The sequence below is a fragment of the Lissotriton helveticus genome, chromosome 5_1 (genome assembly GCF_964261635.1).
Source record: "Lissotriton helveticus chromosome 5_1, aLisHel1.1, whole genome shotgun sequence".
Classification (NCBI taxonomy): Eukaryota; Metazoa; Chordata; class Amphibia; order Caudata; family Salamandridae; genus Lissotriton; species Lissotriton helveticus.
The window spans coordinates 330,550,957-330,577,600 of NC_136065.1; the positions used below are offsets into that span (position 1 = coordinate 330,550,957).

At 45.1% G+C, this 26,644-nt stretch overlaps 1 protein-coding gene across 1 annotated transcript in view; it reads left to right on the forward strand.

The window, feature by feature from the left end:
* The window catches only part of TMEM278 (transmembrane protein 278), a 413,837-nt gene extending 387,937 nt beyond the window's left edge, over positions 1-25,900 (forward strand). The window contains exon 2 of the mRNA XM_078640919.1: positions 24,840-25,900. Within this exon, the coding sequence (XP_078497045.1) occupies positions 24,840-25,109 (270 nt within the window). The 3' untranslated portion in view covers positions 25,110-25,900. The remainder of the gene's footprint in view (positions 1-24,839) is intronic.
* The last annotated feature ends 744 nt before the right edge of the window (positions 25,901-26,644 follow it).

A 26,644-nucleotide genomic window follows, 5' to 3' on the forward strand; every position in this document is an offset into this window, starting at 1 on the left:
CCTGTACAGTGCTCCACTACCTCTTCAGCTAGGTTTGAGCTATACAAACTGCACATACATACAATACCCAAACTTCTGCAATCTCTCTGCCCCAAAACTTGCCTTCACATCTATTGCTGATTCACAAGTAGAGGAGGAATGAGGGGTGAAATCAGTCGGCCTACTATCACTTCCATTCGAACCATGTTTCTTAACTGGCAGACATTGGAATCAGTTTCTTATGGACCAGCACGTTTGCGAGGAGCACCCATGGACCTAATGCGGGAAATGTGCTTTAGGCCGCGCCAGGGTCGGAAGTGTCACAAGACACTACCTGCATCCTTGTTATCTGTCTCTGGGACTGCTGGTCAATCTCTGACTGTGGGCACTAAATAATTAGCCAACGGCCTTATTTACGCATATAACCCTGATGCAGACACCAAGCTAAGTCAAATTTCAAATTTGCAACCAATCCCGCAATGTGTAAATCCTCATAAAAGGCTAAGGAACAAGATGCCCTGAGCACTATCTCATACACAGAAGCATCACAAGGCATCATGCTTAATATTAAAGCCTCTTGCTGTGATGACAACTAGATGCATTCCATGATTCTGTCCCTCTCTCTCTCTCCAGCAGCAGCCATCCTCCCCTAATGTAGAGACTAACAATGATGGTGGGCATTTTCAACTTGTAAACTCAGGTAGGTTTTCAGGACTGGAGTGAGAGCTAAATTCAGACCTGGATAACATTGTAATACCAGCCTCACACTACTCAGAGGAAGTGACCAAGCATAGTGATCATTTTAGACCTTCTCGAGTGGTTGGCCACAGCAGCAAGCTATGTCTGTTATGTATATGTCGTTCACAGAAATGTGTGCCAGTACCATCCAAGTAGGAAAACTGGTTGCCCCATTTCCTCACGCTGTCGAGTGATTTTTCAATATCCATTATAGACAATTCACCCATGAGAGAACATGAACCATCCATGTGGCCTTCCCATCCAAGTTCAACTTCACTTAACTGAATCCTAATGGAGTAACATATGAGCTACACTGGAGATGCCATTCACCATGAGGTGAGTGGGGAAGGGAGGACATGTGTGATGGTGTGCACATGTTCATATGAAGTGCAAGTGAAATGACATGCATGGGAACATGATGATATTGGGTGGTTCTTTCCGGAGCCATGATGGCATTCACTGGCATATCAGCAGGAGATTATATTGACTACCATAATATGCAGAGACCTAAATACATGAAGACATTGACAGGCTTTGGATGAAGGACACCTGGGCACTTGATGGTGATGTCGGCCATAGAATGGGATAACTTGGTACATATTGGCCAGTGGCGACTGGCACGGATCTAGGGTGGTAATAATAAACGTACCTCCTTGCCGCTGCATCTCTTCTTGTCGTCCCTTCTCCTTCGTCCGGCCGGAAGCAGGAATCACCCAGGCTCCCCGTGGTTCGGCTCTCAGCCAGGGACTGTGAGCCTTGGCATGTTCTCCACCCAGGCTGTAATGCAGCCTGCGTAGAGAACATGCAAAGTGCGCATAACAGTTTGGCCGGCCTGAGACGGCCGGCCAAACTGTCATGGGCACTGATAACAGTGCATACCACTCCCCCCGGGTGCCTGTTATCCCCCTGGCCCGCCTCCAAGACTCTGGTACACAAAATAAAATGATAATAAACCACGGTACATTAACGTTTTATTTTAATACTCTTTACACTGCTGTAATGTGGGGCTACACTTCCTCCGCCATTGCAAAGGAGCCGCCGCTGATATTGGCATTGGTTGGGAAATATAGGGGTTGCCTAGAACACTATGGAATTCTCTGGCATATTATAGTTGATACATGAACACACAACAACATTGACTGAACTATGCTTTGAGATGATTGAGCACAAGATGGAATTCGTTCAAAATACCTAGGTTCGTAATGGCTGTGATTGACATCTGATGGGAGCTGTCCAGGATCGAGGTGGCAATTACTGGCACATATTTAGAGGGTACTTTGGCAATGATGGAATTGATTTAATCCCTTTGCTGCGGGGTGTTTTCTCCCCACTGTGCGGGGGAGGTTGGCCGCGTGCGGCGCCGCCGTGCTTGTGACGAGCTCAGCTCGTCATGAGGCTGCACTCATGACGAGCGGAGCATTCAAACTCACCACCTTGGTGTGCCACTTCACTAGCCATCCTACCAGGGAGGGAGATGACACTTTCCGCCCAGGCAGGCCTTTGTTTATGACTCCTGGAAGTGCGCACACCCTATGGCAGGAGGTCATATTCCTGTCAGCCATGGCACAGGAAAGGCTAAGGCAACCAGGTGAGCAACCTCTGAGGTAGCCACCTTAATGCGGGTTACATTAAATCTGACTTTGGGAATAAATCGGGTTTGATGATGCAAGTTGTTTGATACCACACATGACACCTTTCACTGGGACAATAATGGACCTGGCAACCTAAGGGTGCCAAGGTGCCAGCCTGTGTTATCATATGGCCCCCTGAAAACATACAGTAACCCCTAATGAAAGAAGACTTCTATAGGGTCATATATGCTTAGACTTATATGTACACACCTTTAATATAATGCACGCTGCCCCCGGGGCCCAGGAGGTATAGCTTAGGGGTGAATTACATATATAAAAAATAGTGCAGTGCCCTCTTTGCCACTCATGGTGAAGGCAAAGTCGAGATTGAGCAGTTTGCACTGCTCCTGCAGTATGCAATGGCAGGCCTGCTGTCATCTTTTTCCTTGGGTCACGGGGGTACCCCAATCAGTGCTGCAGGCCCTGGTGACCTCTTTACCTCCCATACCCTGGGTACCACTTGTACCCTTTACTAGGGACTTATAAGGGGGTTAAAGTCCTTGCCAATTGGGGTAACCAATTCACATGTATCTCATTAGAGCCCTGGCACTGGGACCTGGTTAGCGTGCTCCAAGGCACCTTCAGATTTAAAAACCATCAGCATTAGAGTTCAGACGGGGCACAAAAGTTTGAGTGCGGGGACCTGCAATAGGCCTGTTTCCTTACAAGATCATTTAGTTCTACAGATTGTACCACATGCAGGACTCGCGGCATAGCACTGGTGTTTCCAGCTTGACTGTAGAGATCTGTGAAACTTTTCGTTTCCCCCATGTCCATTTTTAGGTAGGATTTCGATCAATACTTGATAACTGACAATCTACTCTGAAGATGCAGGGGATGAAATTAAGTGAATGGTAAAATTAAAGGAAAGATGCATATACGTACTGGAGGCCAGGACACATTGCATATGGAGATGATGTAATCTTCCTGTGAAATGTGTGGGCTTTCAGTAAATTTCTTTGGTAACTGTGCCATACAATGCACCATCTGGGTATATTTCTTCAAAATATTCTTGTGCAGAACCTCATTCGATATTCTACCCAACACCGCTGGGAAGGGTCAGTTTCTATGTGGCATACCAGGAAGTATTAAAAGTAACTCTTCTGCACTGCATGTAAAAGCCTTTGGGGTCTATTAGGATGGCAGTCGGAAAATCACTCCGACTGCCATGGTAGCAGGAAAACACCGCCTGCTAGGACCGCGGGAAAACCGCCAGTCCAATTAGTATGCTCCACAGTCGAGATCCGACTGCGGCGGTCGCATTGCGGCGGATGCTGCTGCCAGCAGCACCGCCGCGATATCCAAAGAAGCATGTCCCTGCACTGCGTGGCAGGCACTACACCGTGCCTGCCACCTGGTACAGGGACATTTAGGGGGTCCCCAGTGCACCCACACACACTCCCAACACATTGGGGGCCCGCAATGGGCCCCCGGAGACATTCTCCGCATGCCTTTCCATGGCGGTCCCACTGCCGCGGAAAGGCTGACTACCGCTGGCATCATAATCATGTCAGCGGAGCCTGGCCCTACACCGGCACCATTGTGGCGGTCTAGTTCCGCCCGCTAGGCAGGCATGCGGACAGCTACCGGTGGAAAAGTGGCACGCAGAAAACCTCACCACTGCGGTCGTCACTGCCATGCTAATGGGACCAGTGGTTTTCGGGCAATCGCAGGCGGATGTCCGGCGCCGATCCGGCGGTTGCTACTGTGGCCCGGCAGCCGCTATCCGTCTGCGATCCTAATAGACCCCTTTGTATTGTATTTTTAATTATTTTTGAAAGATGGACTGTAAAATATGAATAGCGTCTGTTACCACACATGCCAATACTCTGCATGGCTTAACAAAGCAGTCAATACCATGACTGTGTTGTTACCACAAGTTCCATTACAATGCAAGCCATTACAATGACTTGCTTTAGGAAAGCGCTGAACTTTGGAATAGTTTACATTTCTATTACAACTCCAGTTGATGTATCAGTAGGGAAAGTGTTGGACTTAAAATCCAACACCAGTCCAGCACTACAGTCTCTAAAGCAAGTCGTTGTAATGACTTGTGTTATAATGGAACTCGTGGTAACGTCCGAGTCGTGGTACTGATTGCGTTGTAAAGGCACTACGATGTAATGCCTGTGTTGTAATAGATGTTTCCTATAAAATAGACTTGATGGTCCCATTAGTTACAAATGGGCTTTAGAGAATAGTTCAAATTCTCAATTATCTTGCTTCCTCAAGTTAATCACTCCATGTATAGTATTCAAACTGAGGATTCTCACCTCAAGTTCTCAGCTGCCATTAGCTGTTATGAACACGCAGCTCCACTGTTGGCTGCTTATAGGCACTATTGGCAAGTAGAGAGGAAGGGATGGAGGAGGAAGTACCTGGCGATCCATGGGAGAGGAGAGACGGAAAAATATGCACATAACCCATACTGTGCTGCTTAGTACTTGCTTAGTCTGCTTGAAAACCCAGTTGGAAGAGAAGTGGAAGGGGTGTACAGGGAAAGAAGAGAGGAGATTGGGCTTTTACTGTACGAGATGTATCCAGTTATCTCTCTTAATTTAATCATTTAGGGAATTCTATTTTTCCAGAAAAGTCCATTCATATTATATATGCCATAATGCTACTTGAATTTGAAGTTTCTCTTATGACCTAGGCTATCTCCCTTTTCAATTATTTGATTAAACTATTGTGTGAAACATTTGATACATTCAAAAGGGAAGCCATATTTCCTAAGGAGTGTCAGTCAGAGATATCCAGGAGTATCAGCCGTTTGCACTGGCTATCCCTTTGCTACTGCTGACTCTATCCTTGCTACCCCTCTTCTCAGAGGTCATTCAGGAAGTATCAGGAACACAATGTAAACAGGGTCCAAGAGCCCACAATTTACATTCTGTAGTTTTCGTCTTCACCGTCCCTCTATGCCAATATCAGACTGTTGAGAGTCGAGGGATACTAGAACAGGCGGTCATGTAATATCAAAGTGTGCATGATGTCACTTCTCTTGCCAGCTGGTGAACTGATGCTGATTTATTGCCTTCCAAGTATTCTGCAGGGCGAAGTCTTATATACCAGACTGAACCTGGAACATCAAAAAAGGCTTGTTCTTTTGCACATGGTAAGAAGTCATGGCACTTAGCATCTATTGCACAACAGAAACCTCTGTAGATGGGCATATACACATTTAAGCAGCATAAGAGGATAATAGTTTGAGCTTTTAGAAGCCTTTTCAAATAGACCTTGGCATGAAATTATGCTTCACTCGTGGATTTTGCAGAGTTTTTCCCACTCTGGATCAGTATTTTTTCCTCGCTCACCAGCATTAAATTGGCGAGCGTGAGCGGGGAAAATCTTACTCCAGACCATCTCCTGGTGTGATTTCTCAATGCGGGCGGTCACGGATGGCAGCTACCACTCGCATTTAGAAAACTTCTATTTGTGTCGAGGAAGCTGACGCTTGCGTAGCACATCTGCTTGAGCGGCAAGAAGAAGCAGCTCCCTCTTGTGCTGTGCATGATGCCGTTTGCACTGATTTTCCAGCGTACGACAAAATACCAGCACTAAAAATCAACGTGAAAGGCGCAACCTAACGCACTCTGCCGCTTGCGGAACTGCGTAGACCGGCAGAGTTTTTTGATCACTTCGCAGAGTTCCGCCCAGGACAACTTTCAACTTTTAATCAATTGAGTAAGAGGACATCTTTTATACTAGAAGACTTTGGTGCTGTTTAAGCTTTGGTGGCATAGGGCCCGATTTGAAGTCTGGCAGATGTGATACTCCATCATAAAAATGGTAGGTATCCTGTCAGTGAAATTACAAGCTTGTTATACCACATGGCACTTGCAATATGGTGGATGGTACATCCGCCACTTTTTAATGGAGTATCCCATCCGCCAAACTTCAAGTAAGGTCCATCGTCTCCAAAGCTGTAAGGAGTAGAAAGGAAACACAGATTCTCAGAATACATGTTAATCTCCTGAGTGTGGTAGTCAGATGGCACTTTCTGGTCTGACTGTAACATTCTATACATAACACAATACATAAATCTATCTTTCCTATCACAAGATATGGCAACGACTAGGCTTCGCTATCTCTTCTTACATATATAGCAGTGTAGCTGCTAATGTGAATCTATATTGCTCTAAATATAGGTCAATGCTTATGCACATCTATAGGAGGAGTTGTACATGTCTTAAAAGAGGACAAACACACATACTCGTGGACACCACAGTTGTGGTAGGCAGTCTGGCGTCACAAATTAACCCCGCATTCCGTTTTATTTTGGTCTATAAAGTTCCATCTCTCCCTCTGCCTGTTTGTTTGGCAGTCCCTTCCCCCCCTACTTGTCTCTTTTTCTGTCATTCTCTCCATCACCCTACATCATTCAGTGCCTCCAACCATGTCTTTTTGTTTGTTGGCCTTTTAATTTTATAGCAGCAGTTAGAAGTTGGATATGCAAGAATGAATCACCCCAGTGGAGTAGCAAGGGTGCTAAAGCACCCGAGCAAACAAGAAAAAGTGGGCCTTCCAACTGCTTATTAGGTAGTAAAATACACCAATAATCAGAGTTTTGTGGCCCCTCCTGCCTCTGAGCCTCACTGCCACTGCACCTGCTGCACCATTGATAGCCAAGTCCCAGCATCACCACGGTCAGAGGTCAGAACAGTGGCAGATAAAGCAGTTCTGCACTCTTGGATATGTTATATCAACTGTTATGTTATATTAAACTGAACTTGTTAAAGCGCACATTCACCAAACGGTTTCTTGGCGCTAGGGAATATTAAGAAGTCACAGCCAAGCCGAATGCACATTATTGGATATTATAGGCGATTTTCTTAGCCCACCCACCAAACACAGCGACACTCCCTGCAGAGCAGGTTCATTCGCGCTCACTGACATTTAAAACTGCTTTAAACAATCTCGAAATGGCCGCTTCAAGCCCCATTTGCAATTAATAGCAGTGAAATATCACTGCTTGCTCTTGACTGCCAGAAAGAGCCAGAGGGTGAATTGCAATGGATTTTTCTTATAACAAGCAAGACTATCCTCAGCAGAGCTCTATTTTCCTAATACATCCGCATTGAGAACGAGCCCTGAGGGTATGGAAAGATTGAAAGGAGGAACAGGAAGCATTTCAAGTTAGAGATATTTGTGTTTAACATACTTTGAAAGCAAACACAGTAATCTGGAAACTGTTTCAATGAAGAAGTGTTAAAGTGGGAAATCTGCGGGGAGAACAACAGTGCTTGCTAGTCAAAAAGTTGACATATAAAATTAAATCAATCAATCATATGCAGGGCCGGACTGGCCATAGTGGGCACCGGGCGTTTCCCCGGTCGGCCGCTAGGGTGGGGGCCCCGGTAACAAAATCGGCCGAAACCGGCCTTCGCAAACTGCTCACCTGCACTCCCCCTGACCCCAGGGGGGCCAGCTGAGCAGTTTGCCAGGGCCGGTTTCTGTTCTCTTTTTTTCCCCTCTGCATTCTGGTAATTGCAGTGCTGTATTTTGTGATGAACGAAAAAATACAACTATTAGATTGCACAGAAAAATAAGGACATGGGGCCATATGTATCAACATCCTGATTTGCGATTCTCAAATAGTGACTTTTTTAGAAATCGCTATTTGAGAATTGCAAATAGGGATGTATGTAAAATATCGCAATTTTTTAGCGATTTCTTAATATTCCTTAATTGCGATTAGCAAATTGAGAATCGCAATTAAGGGATACTTTCCCATTCATTTCTATGGGCCTGGAGGCCCATAGGAATGAATGGGAAGTTATTCTCAATTTGCGATTCGCAATTTCAGAATCGCAAATTGAGAATAATTTCAAGGGTGCATGGGTGTCAAAAGGACAACCTGATGCACCCCTGAAATAAGCACGGATGCACATGTGGTGCACATACATGCCCTAAGGGCATGTATGTGCTTCACATTGCACTTTGAAAAATGCAAAAAGGTGTATTTTTCGAAGAAATCGCAAATTACCACCAACTTGAAGTTGGTGGTAATTTGCATTCCTTAAGGCCAAATGGCACTTTTTTGGTGCTTCTTACATTGCATGTAAGGAATCGCAAAAGGCAAAATAAGGAATCGCAAATTTTGAGATTGCTTATTTTGCCTTAATACATACCTTTTGGCAAAATTGCATTCGCAAACGCCGAAATTCTGTGAATTTTGGCGTTTGCGAATGCAATTTTGCTTGATACATATGGCCCTAGATGACCTCTTAAGACTGACTTGGGGATTTTTGCGATTTCTCTCTTTTTAGGTCCAGCTACAGGAAGTTTTAGATATCTAAATCATCTAATTTCATCACAACAGTACAGTATGAAGTACAGAGAGAAAGAGATTGGACTTTGGTCCAGGGCCACTTCAACCATTTGTTTTGATGTGTTTTTCTTGGTTTGACATTGCTTGGTTGGGCTGTCCATCAAGCAGTGGCGGCTTGATTTATCTTGTGCCGGGTTTGGGGCGGGGCCAGAGCTATGATAGGCTGGAGGGAGAGTGGTGGGCTCACTGCGCATGTGGTTTTTGGCAGGCGGTCAAAAACCAGTGACCCCTCACCAACCCCAGCTGCATTGCTGGGGCAGGAGAGAGCAGGCACAGACTCCCAGTTTGTCCTGGAGTGCACATCATCGGCGCTCAGGCCAATCCTGAAGCTGCTCTCATGTGAGAGCAGCTTCAGGATTGGCCACTGGGGTGGCTGGGAGCCTGTGCCTGCCTGCAGCGGCGGAGTGGAGCATAAGAGGGCGACGCGATGCTGGAGGGCGGCAGGTACGTTTTATTTTTTATTTTTTTGTCTTTATTGTCCCCCCCAGCCCCCTCCCCGCCTGTTTCATGAAAACAACTTCTAATCTACCTCCGTTCCCCCCCGTTCCCCCCTTCCCTACCCCTGGCCCTCTCACCGGCCCGCCTCTTTTCCCCAATATGAGCCGCTCCTGCCAAGGCATTTGGTGAATGGAAACCCTTTAGACTTCAGTGAAGGATTTGTAAGTCCACAGACCGACTGGCCTCTAGCTCTTTGATGTCACACCACAACACTGGCAGGCTGCTGCTACTGTCTGCAGTTCTGATTTCTGTGTAATCAGTATACACTGCAAGAACAACTCTGCCGATGTATGTTTCCTACTTTCCTGCTTAAAATGTTCTCTCTAACTGCACATCTTAACAGGAAGTTAGAACATGTAACAGTTTTGTTTGTCAGGGCTGGCATCGCCGTCATCTGCCCACAGGTGATGATGTTGTATTCACAGATGTATTCTAAAAGAAGGAAATTACTGCTGGAAAATAATACATAACAAAGATCATTCTGGGCAATTATCATAAATATGACCAATTAGAGAAGATGAAAAGCAATGCATTAGTGTACAGTGCTTTTATGTAGCTGTAACTAATGTGCAGCACGTGGTAATACGGTTTGGGGAAGGTAATTTATTCTTTCTTTGCATAAGGGCAGGCAGAGACATAATGGGTCTTATTACATCTGTGCTTCAAGTGGCACCGCTAGAATTATGTGGCAGTGGAGGACCCAATTATGCAACAGGCTGGCTTATTTATGTGGTACAGGATGGCACATTTTGCTTCAAAGAAGGCAAAAATAAGCTGCATAATATGCAGCACATTGAATGGAGTTGTTGTCTACTTGGCATTGCATTATCATAAACCCTGATACGAAAGAGATCACAACGTTTTAGAAAATGTAAGGGTTTCAAGAGAAAGAAAATTGAACACATTCAGAAGTCCAAAATGTTATTCATCAACAATTCATGATTTTGTTTTGGATGGAAGGACAGGAATGTCATTTAATGAACAATGATGCCCCTACTACCTCTTCTAGTAAAATAGCTTTTATGAAACATTTATAACGATGCATCATGCAAACGTGAGAAAACACATGTACACATACCTGTTTTTAGGTTGAGCCTGGGCAGCGCTTGCGCTGCTCTGCGTGGCATGCTGTGTTGGAGTGTGGACTTGAAGTTCCGCCCACTCTCTGCCCATATTTTTCACTGGCTTGTGTCATTGTCCTTTGGAAATGCTGGCTTCTGATGTGTTATTAGGCTTGTTAGTCCCTCCTTAGTACTGCCTTGTTTTAATTTGTAACACCCCAGGAGGACTGGCCCTTTTACTTCTGTTGTCACACGGTATGTCTGTAAGCACTATTTTCTTTAATGATTCCTACTGCAGGCAAGGCATACTTTGCTGCAAAATTCATGGCCCAATGCACGCTTTCACTTACCAAGCAGCCCGGGGCAATGGCAGCCGATTCTTTGAAGTGAAATTGGTCTCGCATTTACAAGAGTTTGAGCTATTGGCATTGTAAACGACAATGTCTTTTATTTATGTGTTAATTGTCAAAACAGATAAATATAAGGCATTGTCCTATATAATGCCAATAGCTTAAACTCTCGCAAATGCAAGACCTATTGCATTGCAAATGCTTATATTTTGAAGAGTTGCGGATGCTTCGGGGAGAAATTAGGGACATATTATCAACAACTAGCGATATTTATCGCTAAATGAGCTTAGCGATATTTTTTTATCGCAGCGCATCGCCGGATTTATCGCAAAGATAACTTGCTATTAGCAATGTTTATCTTAAATGCGATAAAATATCCGGCGATAGCGGCTCAATGCGTGAATATCGCTGGAAATCCAGCGATATTCAGGCATTAACGCCAATAGGGTCTTAACCTGAAAATCCAACTCCCATTAGATATACAGGTTAAGAAGTGGTCTGAGCAAGCATTCGTTTTTGGCGATATTCGGGCTTATCGCACATATTTTTATCGGTGTGCCTGCGTTGATAATAGGCGATAGCGATGTTAGCGACTGCTTTCAGTCGCTAACAGGTTGGGTACGCCCACTTTGCATGTCATTAGCTATAAATATCGCTGACATGCAAAGTGGGCCCCAAACCGCTCGCTATTGCCTACAAACTGTCGCTAACTGCTGTTAGCGACAGCTTGCTAATAGGGCGATTAAATTATCGCCGCTTTAGCGGGAAAAAGTCCAGCTAAAGCGGCGATAAGGCCCTTGATAATATGCCCCTTAGTGTAGTATTTGTGGGGCATATTGCTGGCAATGCAATAGGTCTTGCATTTGTTAAAGTTAGAGATGTTGCCGTTAAAAATGACAATGTTTTTTACTTTTAAAATTACTCAACTTCCCAAAAAAGTAAAAAACATTGTCATTTTCAATACCAACAGCACTAACTTTAACAAAATCGAGACCTATTGCATTGCAAATGCTTGTTTGTAATGAAAGCAGTCGTCTTTCTTTCTGTTTATCCCGGATGTGTTTTAAAGCTTGTCTTCGATTTCGGGTTTCTCTGTGTTGCCACACAAGTGCCTCTAGGAGAATCTCTTCGTAGCACGAAACATCCCTGCAGAACAATATGTATGTTAATCATTATTTAAGTGCCTCATTATATGCACTTTATGATTCAATACATCATACTTTAAAGATATATGCAGAATGGGCGCGACTCCTCTAATTTCTGAGTGCCATTTTAAAATCAGTGATGCTGTCTTAACATTCTCACAGAAACATACATTTGCATTTACACCGACACAAAACTGTTTTTTTCTTACATTTGAAACTGTTTTTTTCTTACATTTGTCATTCTTTCCTTCCAGTTCACATTAAATATGTAGAGTTCCATTTGCAGACAGTAGCAATTCCCCAAATCCATTAATTGAGGATATTAACACAACCTGGGCAAAATGCTAACATCTTTAATTCTTTAATACAGCAATCAGGAGACGGATGGTGGCTAGTTTATTTATTTTTTTAAGTTTTGGGAGCTACGTTTCGATCTTGTGTGCAGCACTTTAGTACGTTTTGTACTATTTCTGTTTCAATAATAAATTATTTACCATATGGTATGTTCTGTGGTAAGGGTGAAAACAGGTTGTAAAAGAAAGGAGACAGAGGCGATTAATAATCAAACATGGACGTTGTTGCATTCCTATGTAGGTCAGGAAATTAGTGTCCGCTTCTCTTACAAGCAACACTGGGCCCCCAAATCTGTTACAACGAGAAGGTGAGGTGCTTTAAGTGTCTATTATGTCTCTTACTTTTACATAAATAAATAAGTAAAAGGGAGGTCTCCTCTCAGATCCAATCAGGGACGAGGAGAAAGCAACAAGGAAAACAAAGGAATAGTCCCTAGTAGGCCTAGATTTTAGGCAGAGAAAAGGAATATTTTCCTTTTAGATGATATGGAGAAGGAATGAAGGGGAGTGAGCCGGCAATAAGCCTATAGATGCCATAACCACATGAAAAATAAATCACAATAACTGAGGGAAAAGGTACAAAAAACAATTCATAACACAAACTTTAGGAAATTGTACAATATTTAATTCACGAAATACAAAAAAATAAATATATAGTGCCAGTAAAATACAATTTAAAAATGTACTTTGAAATGTACATGGATACACAATACCTCGAGTCAAACCATCTCCTCAACGACTCGCAGACTGGCTTTAGACCTGGCCAAGGCACAGACACGGCACTCCTTGTGGCAGTGGAAAGAACCAGGGAAATTATCGACTCAGGAGGATCAGTGGCAGTGGTCCTCCTAGACCTGAGTGCGGCCTTTGATACGGTCAGCCACCAGGTTCTAATCCACCGCCTCGGGACTGTCGGGGTCAAGGGCAAAGCCCTGATGTGGCTCTCGTCCTTTCTCTCCCGACGCTCCTATCAGGTATGGGAAGGCGAAAGCCGTTCATCCTCCATCCCTCTCCAGTGCGGTGTGCCACAGGGCTCCTCTCTGAGCCCTACGTTATTTAACGTTTATATGGCCCCACTGGAGGAACTTGTCTCACCCTTCGGAGTCACTATCGTCAGCTACGCCGACGACACACAACTGGTGGTTACACTCTCCCACCCCAAACTCGAGCCTTCCAACCTCCACGACTGCCTCTCCAGCGTATACCAGTGGATGAGCGACTCCGCCTTGAAGCTTAATGGCTCCAAGACAGAGATCCTGGTCCTTGGACAAAAAACTGTCAACATCCCTTCCAACCTCTGGCCCGCCTGCATGGGCGCACCTCCTACTCCCAAAAAGGAGGTCAAGAGCCTCGGTGTGTGGCTGGAGACCGACCTTACCTTCCGGACCCAAGCCAGAAGGACTGCTGGAACCTGCTACGGGTTACTCAAATCTTGTAGGAAAGTAATCCCTCTCCTACCCCCCCAGTCGCGCCTTATGCTGATCCAGGGCTTAATCCTGTCCAGGCTGGATTATAGCAACGCCATCTACCTGGGCGCCCCGGAATCCACCTTCCAAATTCTGCAAAAGGCTCAAAACGCCGCCGCCAGACTCCTAACAAGCACCCCGGCCAGATCATCGGCCAAACCCGCTCTTAGGAAGCTACACTGGCTCCCGATCAAGGAGAGGGTCACGTTCAAGGCCCTCTGCCTGGCCCATAAGGCCCTCCATAACACCGGCCCCCCCATACTAAACAATTGGATCACCCCTTACAGACCCACGAGAGCGCTCCGCTCAGAGCACGGAAACCTTATCACGATCCCCAAGGTGAAAAAGGCCCGGATAGGCGGCCGTCGCTTCTCGGTAAACACCGGACTCAAGTGGAACGCACTCCCCCTGAACCTCAGAACAGAGCCTGATCTACTCCGGTTCAGAAAAACCCTCAAAACTCTCCTCTTCCCCTAAACCGGTCTCCTACCTTCCCGCTCCCTCCCCATGAGTTACAAGGTCCTAGCGCTGGGATACCCCCGTGGTGACTATGCGCTCTATAAATCTTTAAAATAAAATAAATAAATAAATAAATACACAAATGAATTAAAAAGCATGAACACAAGTTGTACCTTTTCCCTCAGTTATTGTGATTTATTTTTCATGTGGTTATGGCATCTATAGGCTTATTGCCGGCTCACTCCCCTTCATTCCTTGTCCATATCATCTAAAAGGAAAATATTCCTTTTCTCTGCCTAAAATCTAGGCCTACTAGGGACTATTCCTTTGTTTTCCTTCTTACTTTTACATGCTACATATTTGTGGGTAGATTTACAGATAAAGTGACGCATCTGTAGAGATGCGTCACTTTCCCCGCGCCACCCTAGGAAACCCTTGCGCCACCATGGTTGCTCCATATTTACAATACGGCGCACCATGGAGGAAGGATTGACAGATGCGTCACAAATTCTGATGCATCTGTTGGGACAAAAATCACACATTGCTGGAGTCGTGTCGCAAGCACTATGCAACTCCAAAAATGCATTTTGAGGCCTATTCCCACGACACTGCGTCACTTTTATGCAGTGGCGTCCTAGAAGTAACGCAGTGGAATGTTTTAGATTTTACTGCATCACTTTTGCGAGGCTTTACTGCGTGGGAATGCCCACCCTGCATACATTATACCTGGAGCAGATATAATGTGACGCCGGGCTTTACAACCTGACGCATCTCCCTAGATGCGTCACGTTGTAAATTGGCCGCATTTTTTACACGGTCGCTGCATCACAAAAGTGACGCGACGGCAGCGCAAAAGTGCCCCAAGGGGCTTGTAAATCTGCCCCACGGTGTTTGGAGTGGAATACTCATTTACTTACTGTATATTTCACTTGCTTTTGTGTACTTGGATGGGGTGATTTAATGGCTCTTGATTTGTACACTGGCTGGAGTTCAGCATTTCCTTGGCTAATCAATTGCCTCGCCTAAATTTGTTTGCAAGTAATTTTATACCTTAACCACTAAGAAGAATCCATCTTACCAAGAAGTTAATTTATTCAGGCAGAGCAAACATTCGCCCTGAAAAGGGTGACCTTGCACTAACATGCTTCACTTAACAACCGATTAAGCCATCATCACCTCAATAATTTCAGGAATGCAGTATTTGCCTGAAAGATGTCTCCTCTCAGAGTGACCCGCCTCTGACACAGGAACATTATATGTCAATGGGGAAAATTCAAGAAGATGCTTTGGGGTTAGTTGCTCCCCAGTGCTCGCATTAGTAATTCATTTTTTCATTTTCTTTACTTTTAAAATAACCCTCTTTGTGTCCATGGTCTAAGGGAACGAGTTGCCAGTGAAGGCATCACTGGCATGTGCTCAGGTCAGCGCCACATCTGGCAGTCTCTTGGAGGCAGAGATAAAAGGCAAACTGCTCGTGATTTGCCTATAGGCCAGGGGCGGCAGGTATCCTTTGGAAGTGGCGAGGCGAGCGAAGTGACCCCCGCTCCTCACACAGCAAAATTGAATAACCCCTCCTTCCAAAAAGCCCAAACTAAAACAACCCCTCCCTCCAAAAACATAACATAAAGCATAAGCAATAACAAACTACATGCATTACATATTTAACATAACTGAAAACAAAATGGTAATTACCCATGGGCTACGTGTCCTCAGTGTTCTTCCACAGTTTGTCTGGGACTACCGACCACCCCCTGCCTGTCTTGTGCACCACTATCATCAATCTTTCAAAATATTTAGACGAGAGGAGTTTTTCTTAGGAAGGCAGGGGGTCTCACAACCCCCCGGCCGTATTTATTAAAATATGAAAACAAATTAAAAATTGTTGAAATAAAAACAATATTTACACTTTCATTATTATGCCAAATTCTGACATTAGATTTACAATTTGTAGACAGGTATCAAAGGGCTAACCTTAACAAATGTCTAATGCAGCGTGTTTCCTAACCGAATCTAACATCCTAAGTATGAATTTTGCATACCTAACATTATTGGGCCTACGGCAAGGTCCCTAATCTTTGTCAGATCCTTATTGCCTGGCTATGCCCTCACGTATGAGTGTGCATGCGCAGAGGGCCCGTTTACCGGGAGGGTACTTCCCCCTCTCCCGGTTACCCCGTACGCTCCGTGGACTCCATTAATCAAATGGGGGGCCCTTTCACTCTGCGCCGTTTAGTGATGTCATAGTGTACGTGCGGGGTGGCCAACCAGCCCAAAGAAAGCGTGACTCCTTCCCCCGCACCCATCCAACCAAGCGGATATCCGGCCCCTGGAGTTCTAGGAGACACCATTGGCCCCTTCCTCTGACGACCCAATTCAAGAATGGTGACGCCCCTTAAGGACCATAAATTGACTGCTCACCGAACATGACCTTACCACCTGACCAAGGACTACAATAAATACGACAATTATGGAACCTGTGAACGGGAAAAAGGCCTAAGAAAACAGTACCACACACTTTTCTGTCCACTAGATTGCTTGCATTCAATAACACATCCTGTAAATGGGAAAAAAGGCCTAAGGAAGAAATTAGAACAACAATATTTACAGTGCCAATTACACTTGCATACGGTAAAAACGACCAACACAAACAAGCTTCTGCTTCAGGGGATGGTGAGTGGGAAAATTATTCAGCCCCTTGTTGGTGGGGCACGGATCGGGCCTGGAGAACGCGGGGGCAAGAGGGCACCTCCCGAGCTCTCCCTGCCTTTTAACCTGTTGTCCAGGCATGGGGCGGACCAGTTCGCACTGGTCCGCCCCTCGGGCTCCCCTCCTTTGACCCGAAAGCAATCGGGTTGTTTCCGGGTCAAAGCCGGAGCCGGCACCAATCGGTGGTGGGGCGCGCCTGCTGCGTCATCAAGACGCGCGCAGGGGCACGCCCCACCACCGAGGATGCAGGGGAAGGGGGGCCGGTGCCCCGCCATACATGCGAGGGGGCCGAGCACCCCTCCTTTCCATTTGCTGAACACCCTACAGGCCCTGGAGTCCTGTGCTTGCTCTCCTCCAGCTTCAAAGTGCGCATATCACTTTGGCCGACGCAAGACTGCTGGCCAAAGTGGCATGGCACTTGGGAGCATCCAGTCAAGCCACTGCTCTATTACTTTATGCTGCCAATCAGGGCAGAGGACATGCCACATTTCTCCAGGCTCAGGGAAAGACTTACGGCTGCAGCATGCTTTGCTGAAAAATAAAATCGCAACAAATTCACTTCATTGCTATTTTGTCTGTAAGACTTAGTGCAGCCCTCAGCGGGCAGGAGGACAACTCTTCCCGGCCCTCACGAAGAAACCGCCGCTGCTATAGGCCAGTCCATTTCTGGTAAGCATGCCACAGTTTTTACAGGGAATTAAAGGCTAGTGCAACCACTTTATATTGAATGCCGAAGAGTACTGAATCAGCACCGACAGCTGCAAGTAGTACAGGTTTGAGTGCTGTGTGACTAGTGCTCTGCATCTTACATGTTGTGCACTCAATGGGCTTATTGGCCCATCAGAGGATGGTCTGTATATCGCTCTGATAATTTGCTGTAGTGGAATTGTGTGAAATGACAGCAAAATTAAGTGCAATTATGTGGAATGAAGCAAGAAACATAACCCAGCATTTATCTCTATTTTCTAAATGGACCCTTGTGTCCAAAATGGACTTGAGGATGCATTTTGTACTAGGAAAACAGCACTAGAAGCAAAAGAACACAAACAGCAGCAGCCGCTCACGTGTGCTAACTTCGTTGTTCCTGTGCTCCTGCAGTAGGATTTTTGTGCCAAACTACTGATAATTATGCTAACTGACGGAATCATGTTGTTTTCATTAATTTTGCATCAAAAGAGTAACATGATTTTACAAAACTATTCCATTTACACCAGCATAATTAAAATTTCAACCAGGCCTAAGTGTGTTTAAGCTTAAGCTGTGGCTTCATTTAAATCTTTGCAGCCACAACCCACCAGTGCTTAATTTCAGCCGGTGGTTTCCGGAGCTCGGCACCGGCACCTTATTGGCAACACTGGTACTATTGACAGCCTGACACATGGTGACGCTGTTTGTGTAATTCAGAGGTGCATCATAACAACAGTTGCTCCCTCTTTTTCTTTCCTGGTGGGGCCGTCTCTCTACTATTAACCACTTGGATACTAAGCTTAATACTTCACTTCAATGCAATTTCCATTGAAATCAATGGAAACTCCATGACGAGCTGGGCTCGTCATGAGCGTCGAAGGGGTTAAAATGATGCTCCTTCCTATTGTGAACTTCTGTCTCTCCATGCTTCCTATCTCTCTCCCCCATTTCTTTTTTAAGTCTATCAATAGTCTTTTTTCCAAATTCCTGTGGAATAAGCGTAAGGCTAGAGTCTCTCTCCTCCGTCTTCAACAACCTAAACATCTTGGTGGTGTTAACTTACCAAATATCTCACGCTTTCATTCTGCTTTTACTCTCAAGCAAATTTGGCCTCTTCTTCTTGAAACCTCGTCTCCTCCTACTACGGCTTGGAGCTCTCTGGAATTGGCTCAACTTCACCCCTTCTCCTTCCTTATTGCCTCCAATCTCACTCAACTACCTCCTAAGCTACTTTCTCCTATTTTTAAACTCTCCAAAGCTTTAACCCTTGCCCTTTTTCGATCATTCTCTGTACCATCTACTCTTCATATGAATACCCCACTTTGGTATAATAAATCTCTTAAATTACGCAAACGTGCGCTCTTTTGGAAGGAATGGATTGACAAAGGAATTCTCACTTACCAAAATCTTATTTCTGACAATTCCTTATTACCCTTTCCAGCACTTCGTGATTCCTTCGGTATCTCTAACAAATACTGCACACACTTTCATGAACTTCTGCCCAAACTATCCACTATTATCCTACACAATACTCCTTCATCCTCTTCACCTCCCCTCCTTGCCTCTCCACCTAACTTTCAGGTTCCCCTTAAGGCCTCTGCTATTTATAAATTACTTTCTCCCTCACTTACTGACAGGCCTAAAACTACTCTTGAACTTACCTGGGAATCGGACCTCAATCACACTTTCCCCTCACTTACCTGGGATTCTATTTGGTCCAAACTTCATTCCACCTCTCGCTCCGCTAGTACCACACAAACCCTTCATTTTTTTTTATAATAGATTATTTTACACTCCCTGTGATTTGTTTAAATTTAAATTGTTAGACACTAAGAAGTGTTGGTCCTGTTCATGTACTCCTGGTGACTTTGTTCACATGTTTTTTCTTTGTCCTAAGGTCCAACTTATGTGGTCCCACATTTGGTCTACTCTTAATAAGATTTTATCTACTAATGTTCCCTTTGTTATTTCTTCTGTATTCCTGGGTGGTTTGGCCCCAGTTTGGGATGTCCCACTCCATACTCGTAAATTTATTGATCTTTGCATTGCTATCGCTTTTCAAATTATAACAACTAATTGGAAAGACACTACAAATGTGGTTAACAACGCTTGGTGGAATTTGCTCTGCCATCATCATAGACTAGATCGTGCATGTGCTTCTTCTATTCCATTGTTGATAAAACGTGATTTACTTTGGTCCCCTTTAACAGACTTTTTATCTAAAAGTGCCTCTTGATCACATGTTATTGTTATATTTAGTATTACGGTTATTATTATCACTGTGAACTTCTCTGTATTTCATACCTCTTTATTTCTCTTACCATAAATTTTTCTATTGCTGTTCCCCTTCCATCCCCTTTTTTTTTCCCTTTCTTCTCTCTTTCTTTCTCTCTTCCTTCCCCACAAAATGAAAAGTTATAAAAGCATTTTCTCTTTGTATAGCGCTCTCCCCTTTTGGGGCCTTTCTTATTTATTGGCACACTATTCTCCACAATTATTTTGACTCCTATTGCTCTTTATTTGTGCTATTGTACTGATGTTTTACATTGTTTTCTTCAACTCAATAAAGCTTTTCAAACTTGATAACAACAGTTGCTTATCAATTCAACATACTTTGAAAGTGACTCATACCTGCCACCCAAGTTATTACTATGGCTTTGGGAGTCTAAATTGCTGCACTTGTAAGTGTGTGATGGTTTGTAGTTGTGGTGTTGGTACTCTCACAGGAAGTGCTGGTAGGGGCAATGGGTGGCACAAGCAGCAGTGGCATCCTTACGAGGGCCCTGGCATTTATTTATTTTACAAACTAAGCACTGCAAGCTACCCTAGCCTTCATCTCACGAGAAGATGTTACTTTCAGCTGGTGAGATTTTCCCATTAGGAAAAATCCCACAACTTAGATGATATAATATTCATTTTATTTGGAGGCAGCACTCCTCAGCCCAGTCAAGGTGCAAGACTAAAACTTGCTTTTCAGTGGGCAGGTTCTGTCACAGAAACTGTCAGGTACAGACTACCTGCTCTCCTTTGATTTGAAAAGTAGAGTGCCAGCACTTCTCAGCAGATGTACCATCAAATGGACAGTACCTGCACTTAGTGGCAAATTGGTATTCTGGTATAGCGAGTGCCTGCAGCCCTAATTTCTAGATGTTAATAACTTCATCCTCCCCAGCACTTGAAAAGAGGTGGATATGGTGGCATTTTATTGAATCGGACTATGACAAAGCATCACACTCCGTATTCACCTTGCTGAGCCCTAACTCGTGGTCCAGAATGACAAAGTATCTTGCTACCCATCCACCAAAAGCACTTTCATGCCTGGTATTTAGCACCATCTAAATCCAATTGCAAATCTTCGCATAAAGCTCATGGTAAAACAGGTTACAATACCAAACGTTTGGGGCTTGTAGGTTGCAACGTATTGACAAAGCTTCAACCAGTGCTGTAGGAATCCAGCATTGACAAAACAAATGCAAATAGGTCTCTACTTTTTTTCCCTGGAGTTTTATATGGCGCAAACTTGACCCGAAGATATCAGGTATCAGAGCGTTTTACATGAGCACCAGTTACGTTACACAAGGACGGATGTATGACGTTACAACGCATACTTTTACAACGCCTACCTTTACAACGCTGTTTTTACAACGCATACCATTACAACGCATAATGCTTTTAGGCGCTGGATAGTGAATATTTTAATTTACTATTCCAACTCCAGTCCCCCTGGATAGTAGGGAAGGTTATTGGATAGTAAATTAACCTATTCCCTATCCTAGAGCGCCCCCCAGAGCAATGCGTTGTAATAGTTTGCGTTGTAAAAGTTGTGTTGTAATGGTAGTTTGTTGTAAAAGTTTCGTTGTAAAGGTTATTTACCCACAAGGACACATTCATTTTTTGTTAGGCACGGGGAGATTTAGGGCCATATGTATCAACATTCCGTTTAGCGATTCAGAAATAGCGATTATTACCGAATCGCTAAATCGGAATCGCAAATCGGGATGTAACAACGCATTCGCAAATATATAGCGATTCGGCCAAAATCGCTAAATATTTGCACGATGTGAATCAGCGATTCCTTAAACGGCAAAACTCGCTAAATAGCGAGTTCGCATGCCGGAAATCGCTATATTGCGCGACCGCGCCCCTAAATGCGCTAAATTGCGCTAAATTGTGCGACCGCGCCCATTACAGCGCTAAATTGCGACGTTCCCATGGGAAAAATCGCAATTTTGCGAATTTCTGGAAACATCCAATCGCTATCCTGATGCTTTATGATGACATCACCAACCAGGAAGAGAGTGATTTCCCATGGGGCATCTGGATTGAGACAGAGAGTGTGAGAGTGTTGTTTGGAACTCAGGAGCCATGGCAGAAGGTGGAAACCAGGATGTCCCAGCAAGCCAGCAGGAGCAGCAAGCAGGGGAAGCAGCCAGGAAGAGGAAGCTCAAGTTCTCAGAGGCTGAACTAGAGACCCTAATCACCGAAATGGTGCCACACCATGAGTCATTCTTTGGGACCACTTCCCACAAGGTGCCAGAAGCCAGCAAGAGAAGGATTTGGGAGGGCATCCAAGCCAAAGTGAATGCCCTAGGAGTGACACACAGGACAGTTGATGTTTTGCGCAAGCGCTGGTACGACCTGCGCCACCTCTCCAAGGAGAGGTTGGCTGCCAGGCTGGAGCAGTCCCAGCTCACCGGTGGGGGAACCTCCAACGTCCCTGACTCTACACCACTGGAGGAGCTGGTAGAGGGCACACTGCCTCATCAGAGTATTGCGGGCGTGTCCGTGCTCGACAGCTCAGCACAACCAGCAGCAAGACCAGGTAAGAAGCATGCCTCCCCACCCTAAACCACCCCCAGAACCCCCTGACGCGACCTAGGGATTAGGGCAACCACATGTCAGGCTAGACCAAGTACACAGGCAGGCACAGCAATGCATTATGGGAGATGTAGTCACAACAGTCAGTAATGTAGAAAGTAGCATCAGATTTTCACTTTGTACACATGTGCAGGTCAGGAGAGGTGAATGACACAAGTAAAGTCAGGGAACACTGTGAAAAAATGTATTAGTACATCACATGTGATGATAAAAAAAGTAATGTGTGCTGTTCTATCCACAGCACCTGCAAGTGGGAAGGCTACAGCCAGTGCAACTGAGACAGGACCCCGAGCCTCAGGAGAAGGCAGCCATGGCCATGATCCAGATGGGGAGGACAGTCCTTTCATCCAACCACAGGGACACAGTAGGAGGAACGTGAGGCCATTCAGAATTATGGATGATGAGGAAGAGGAAAATGTAAATGTCCAGTCTGATGCACCAGTACCCCAGCAGCAGGAGTCCAGAACAGAGTCCAGAGGCAGGCGTAGACCCCGCACGGCCATCAGCACCAATGTGCAACAAGATGAATCAGTGTTTGCCGGCCTCGAAATGCACATGCTTCAGGTTCACCGCCTGCAAGCGAAACACATGAAGGCCATTCAGAGAGAGATCAGGGCAGGGAACAGAGGACTACGCGAGGAAATCAGGGGGGCTGTGCAGGAGCTGACTGCAGAGTTGAGAGCTGAACACGCAGCCAGGCGCAAAGAAATGGCCCGCATGGACCACTACACGCGTGCTATGAATCGCCTCGCCTCCTCCACCAATATGCTGGCAAGGCGTGCCATAGAGACCCAGCGAGAGTTCTCGCATGGTATCCAGGACATAGCCACTGTGGTAGTGCAGTCAACTGCCACCCTGGATGAGCTGCGTGCGCTGCGTACTGCTGGACCCGGGGTGCTTACCCCCAGTGAGGAGGACTCACAGTCGGTGCGCAGCTCAAATACACCACCACCCACTGTTGAGAGGCGCCGTAGTGGCCGGAGCAGCAGGCCTGCCACACTACAATAGGGACTGCAGCAAAATGACTATTCCACACAGGGGGTAAATGGGGCCAGCAACAGGGTAGCACTTGCTGTACCAATGACTGATTTAGTTGCACTGTGATTTAAACATGTGCTTTGGTTTAGGAGAGTTCATCCTGCTTTTTGTTGATGTCACATTGTTGGTATTGGAAATTAAACACGTTTGCAGAAGTGCGTGATAGAGAGAGGGAGCAACATGGCGTGTTAGGCGGAAATAGAAGCACATGGGCGAGAGAGCAACATGGAGCTGGGTAAGGAGAAGTACACAGGCAGGAAAAGCAACACAGATGGGAAAAGTACATGATGGCGAGTGCATCACGGAGGTGGTGTGGGAGAAGCACATGGGCCAGAGACAGCAACACAGAGCAAGGCAAAAGGTGGCAGTGAGGTACATGGGGAAGAGAGATGGAAAACACATGCACTCTCATAGAGTGCTTAACCAAAAATTAAAAAGTAGCGCTTGTAAAGTAAGCAGTAGAAGGACACAAGTAATGAAGGTATGCTCCAGAGGAGGAACAAATACAAGAAGAGGAAATGTAGTCAACCAATGGTCAGGAATGGGTAGGTTCTAAATCCATTATACACTGACAATAGACTTTTTCACAAACAGTCAGCTAGAGGAGACTGAAAAAAGAAGGTGATGGATGTAAAGCACAGGACAAGCTAAGGAATGAAAGTGAGAGAAAATGAAGAGAGTTGAGAAGAGAGGAGGCAGGGGAGGGCTCGAGATCCAACTGCCTTCAGATGGAGCCTGTCTTTTAGTGTAAATAAGGATTGTAATTCTGGTGTGGAAAAGAACACATATTCTCACCTGTGCTGCCCCTTCTCATCCCTCTTTTATACATTCCCATAAAGTGGATAATTTAGAATGCATGCTTGTATATTCCATCCGAGAGGACAAATACCTTTGTTATTGTGTTTGTGAAGTTTCCATTATAAATACACTGTTTTGTGTACCTCAATAAGGGAAACTCAAAAAGAGAGCCATTGGCAAGATAAACACAAAGAATTGTGAGTTGAGTATATAACTGATGTATTCAGATACTTGTGATGCACATATTAATAGGTGTTAAAATATTTAAAGGGGCAAGATCGGCACAAACATGTGACTTGTGGGGCTGTAATGATGTGTTGAAGCAAGGACCAGTATTACAGACACAGTCAATATAGGACAGTCACAAGTGTTCAAAGGAAGGCAAAAAGGAAGGCAGTGCAGCCTCTGATATCCGTATATATATCCTCCTCCTCCCCCGAGATGGAGATGGTATGTTCCACCACGCGACCTTTGTGTTCATTGTCCAGTGCCAATAATAAACGACGTGGACCCTAGGAGAAAAAGTATCCTATAAAATATGCACATTACCGTCTCCAAAAAGGTAATTTAATGAGAAGTACTAATGTTGATCAATGAAAAGAGGTTATGTCAAGCAAGGCTGAGCAAAAGGTCAGCAGATAGATTTGAGTGCTCAATGTTATCGGTCAACTCAAATGGACATTAATAATGGTGGCATTGTGTTCTTTGTTCCCCATTGCAGGTCCTCCATTCGGATGCCTACTACTGCAAGACTATCCTGGACGACAGCAGCTCCTCAGCCCTGATCATCCTGGGCTTCGTCATCATGTCCCCCCTCATCGTGGTGGCCATGGCGCTCTACTGCAGCCTTGCCCGCCGCCTCCGTCTCTTCATGTGCTTCCAGCCCTACGCCAGGGCTGTGTACAAAGGGGTAAAATGGCGCTGGTATGAGGACGGCGGGCTGTGCGGCTGCATCAAGGAATGGAACAGCCACGTCAAGGCTTGGGTCTGAAATGTCGCCCGCTGGCAGCAGCTGGAGAGTCAATGATGGAGAGACTTGGCAGGTGTTGGGGGCCCAGCGGATGACAAATACAGTGAAGGCACCTAACCCCGTCCTTCACTTGCCAGGGGGTGATATGATGAAATGGATGAACTCATGGCCCCCACACTGGTCCTATTGGTGCAAATGCCTATTTCAGAGACTGAATAAAGTTGAAAGGGCAATCTGGATGAGCTGTATGCTACAGATGTTTACCATGCCTGCACATCTGCTTAAATGAATGCCACTGTAGAATAAAAAGGAGAATGTGCAGCAGAAACTTTCCTCATTTCAATCAAATTGGTGTTTGTGATAGTTCTTCCAAATAGTGTATTTCATCACTCCTTTTCGAGGGATTTTTTGTTCACAGCACAGATTTCAACTTAAACAAATTCCCTTGGTCTCCTAATGCGCTGTTTCCCATATCGTTGGATACCATGATTGTTTCTTAGTTTAAATATTTTCTTACTTTTTTTCTGTAGAAGAACATCTCAACTTCATTGTCAGAGGGGCAGAGACTTGAAAGGACACTTGTGGGTGTGCTGTAAAGACTTGCTATTCTTGTTGTGTAGACCAGAGCCTGTGGTTATAACCACTGAAGGGCATAGATTCCAGTCTTCTTAACCCTGTTTCCGGTCTTAATCCAGTTCTCAGTGGGTAGGAAAACCACAGTGCTCTCATTTTGTTGTTGTTTTTTGAGATTTCTGTCATCCATTGAAAAAAAATGTTTTCTTTCACCCCTCATTGTTTTCATATTTAAACCGTTTCTGGCTGTACCTGATCAGTTTAATATGTGTTATTATTTACCTTGCAGCATTGTTCTATGATCCGTTTTCGCTCACTAGCCCTTTGAGACTAGTGGAGCAGACACAAATTGAACTTTCTTTTGATAAGCAAAGCAATGTTTCCAATGAGAGATAACAAGTTGGGGATACCACAGGCTTCAAACAGGGTGCTGGCCCAACAACCAGGGGTATCAAGGAGTTGCAGCCTCTGTTTTTGCGTCGCCCTTCCCTACCTCTGGCACCACCCTTTCTGCCCTCAGTCCGAGGGGTCAAGAAGGCAGAGGAAAAACAAAAATCACTGCCCTCGTCCTTCCCCTTGCCCCTCACCATCAAAACTGGGGTTATGTTTTGCGAGTCCTTAATAGCGAATTTTAAGGAATGGCTATTAAAAACTCGCAAAACAGGATGTATGTAGGAATCGCAATATTATTTGCGATTTCTACTGATTCCTTATTTGCGATTCGCTAATTGGCTTTCCCATTCATTCCTCTGGGCCTAAAGGCCCAGAGGAATGAATGGGGAGTCATTCCTTATTTCGCAAATAAGGAATGGCTTTCCCATTCATTCCTCTGGGCCTAAAGGCCCAGAGGAATGAATGGGGAGTCATTCCTTATTTGCGATTAGCAATTAGCGAATCGCAAATAAGGAAGCAATTTTAAGGGTGCCAGGGTGTCCAAAGGACACCCTGTTGCACCCCTGAAATGGTGATGTTCACTGGTGTTG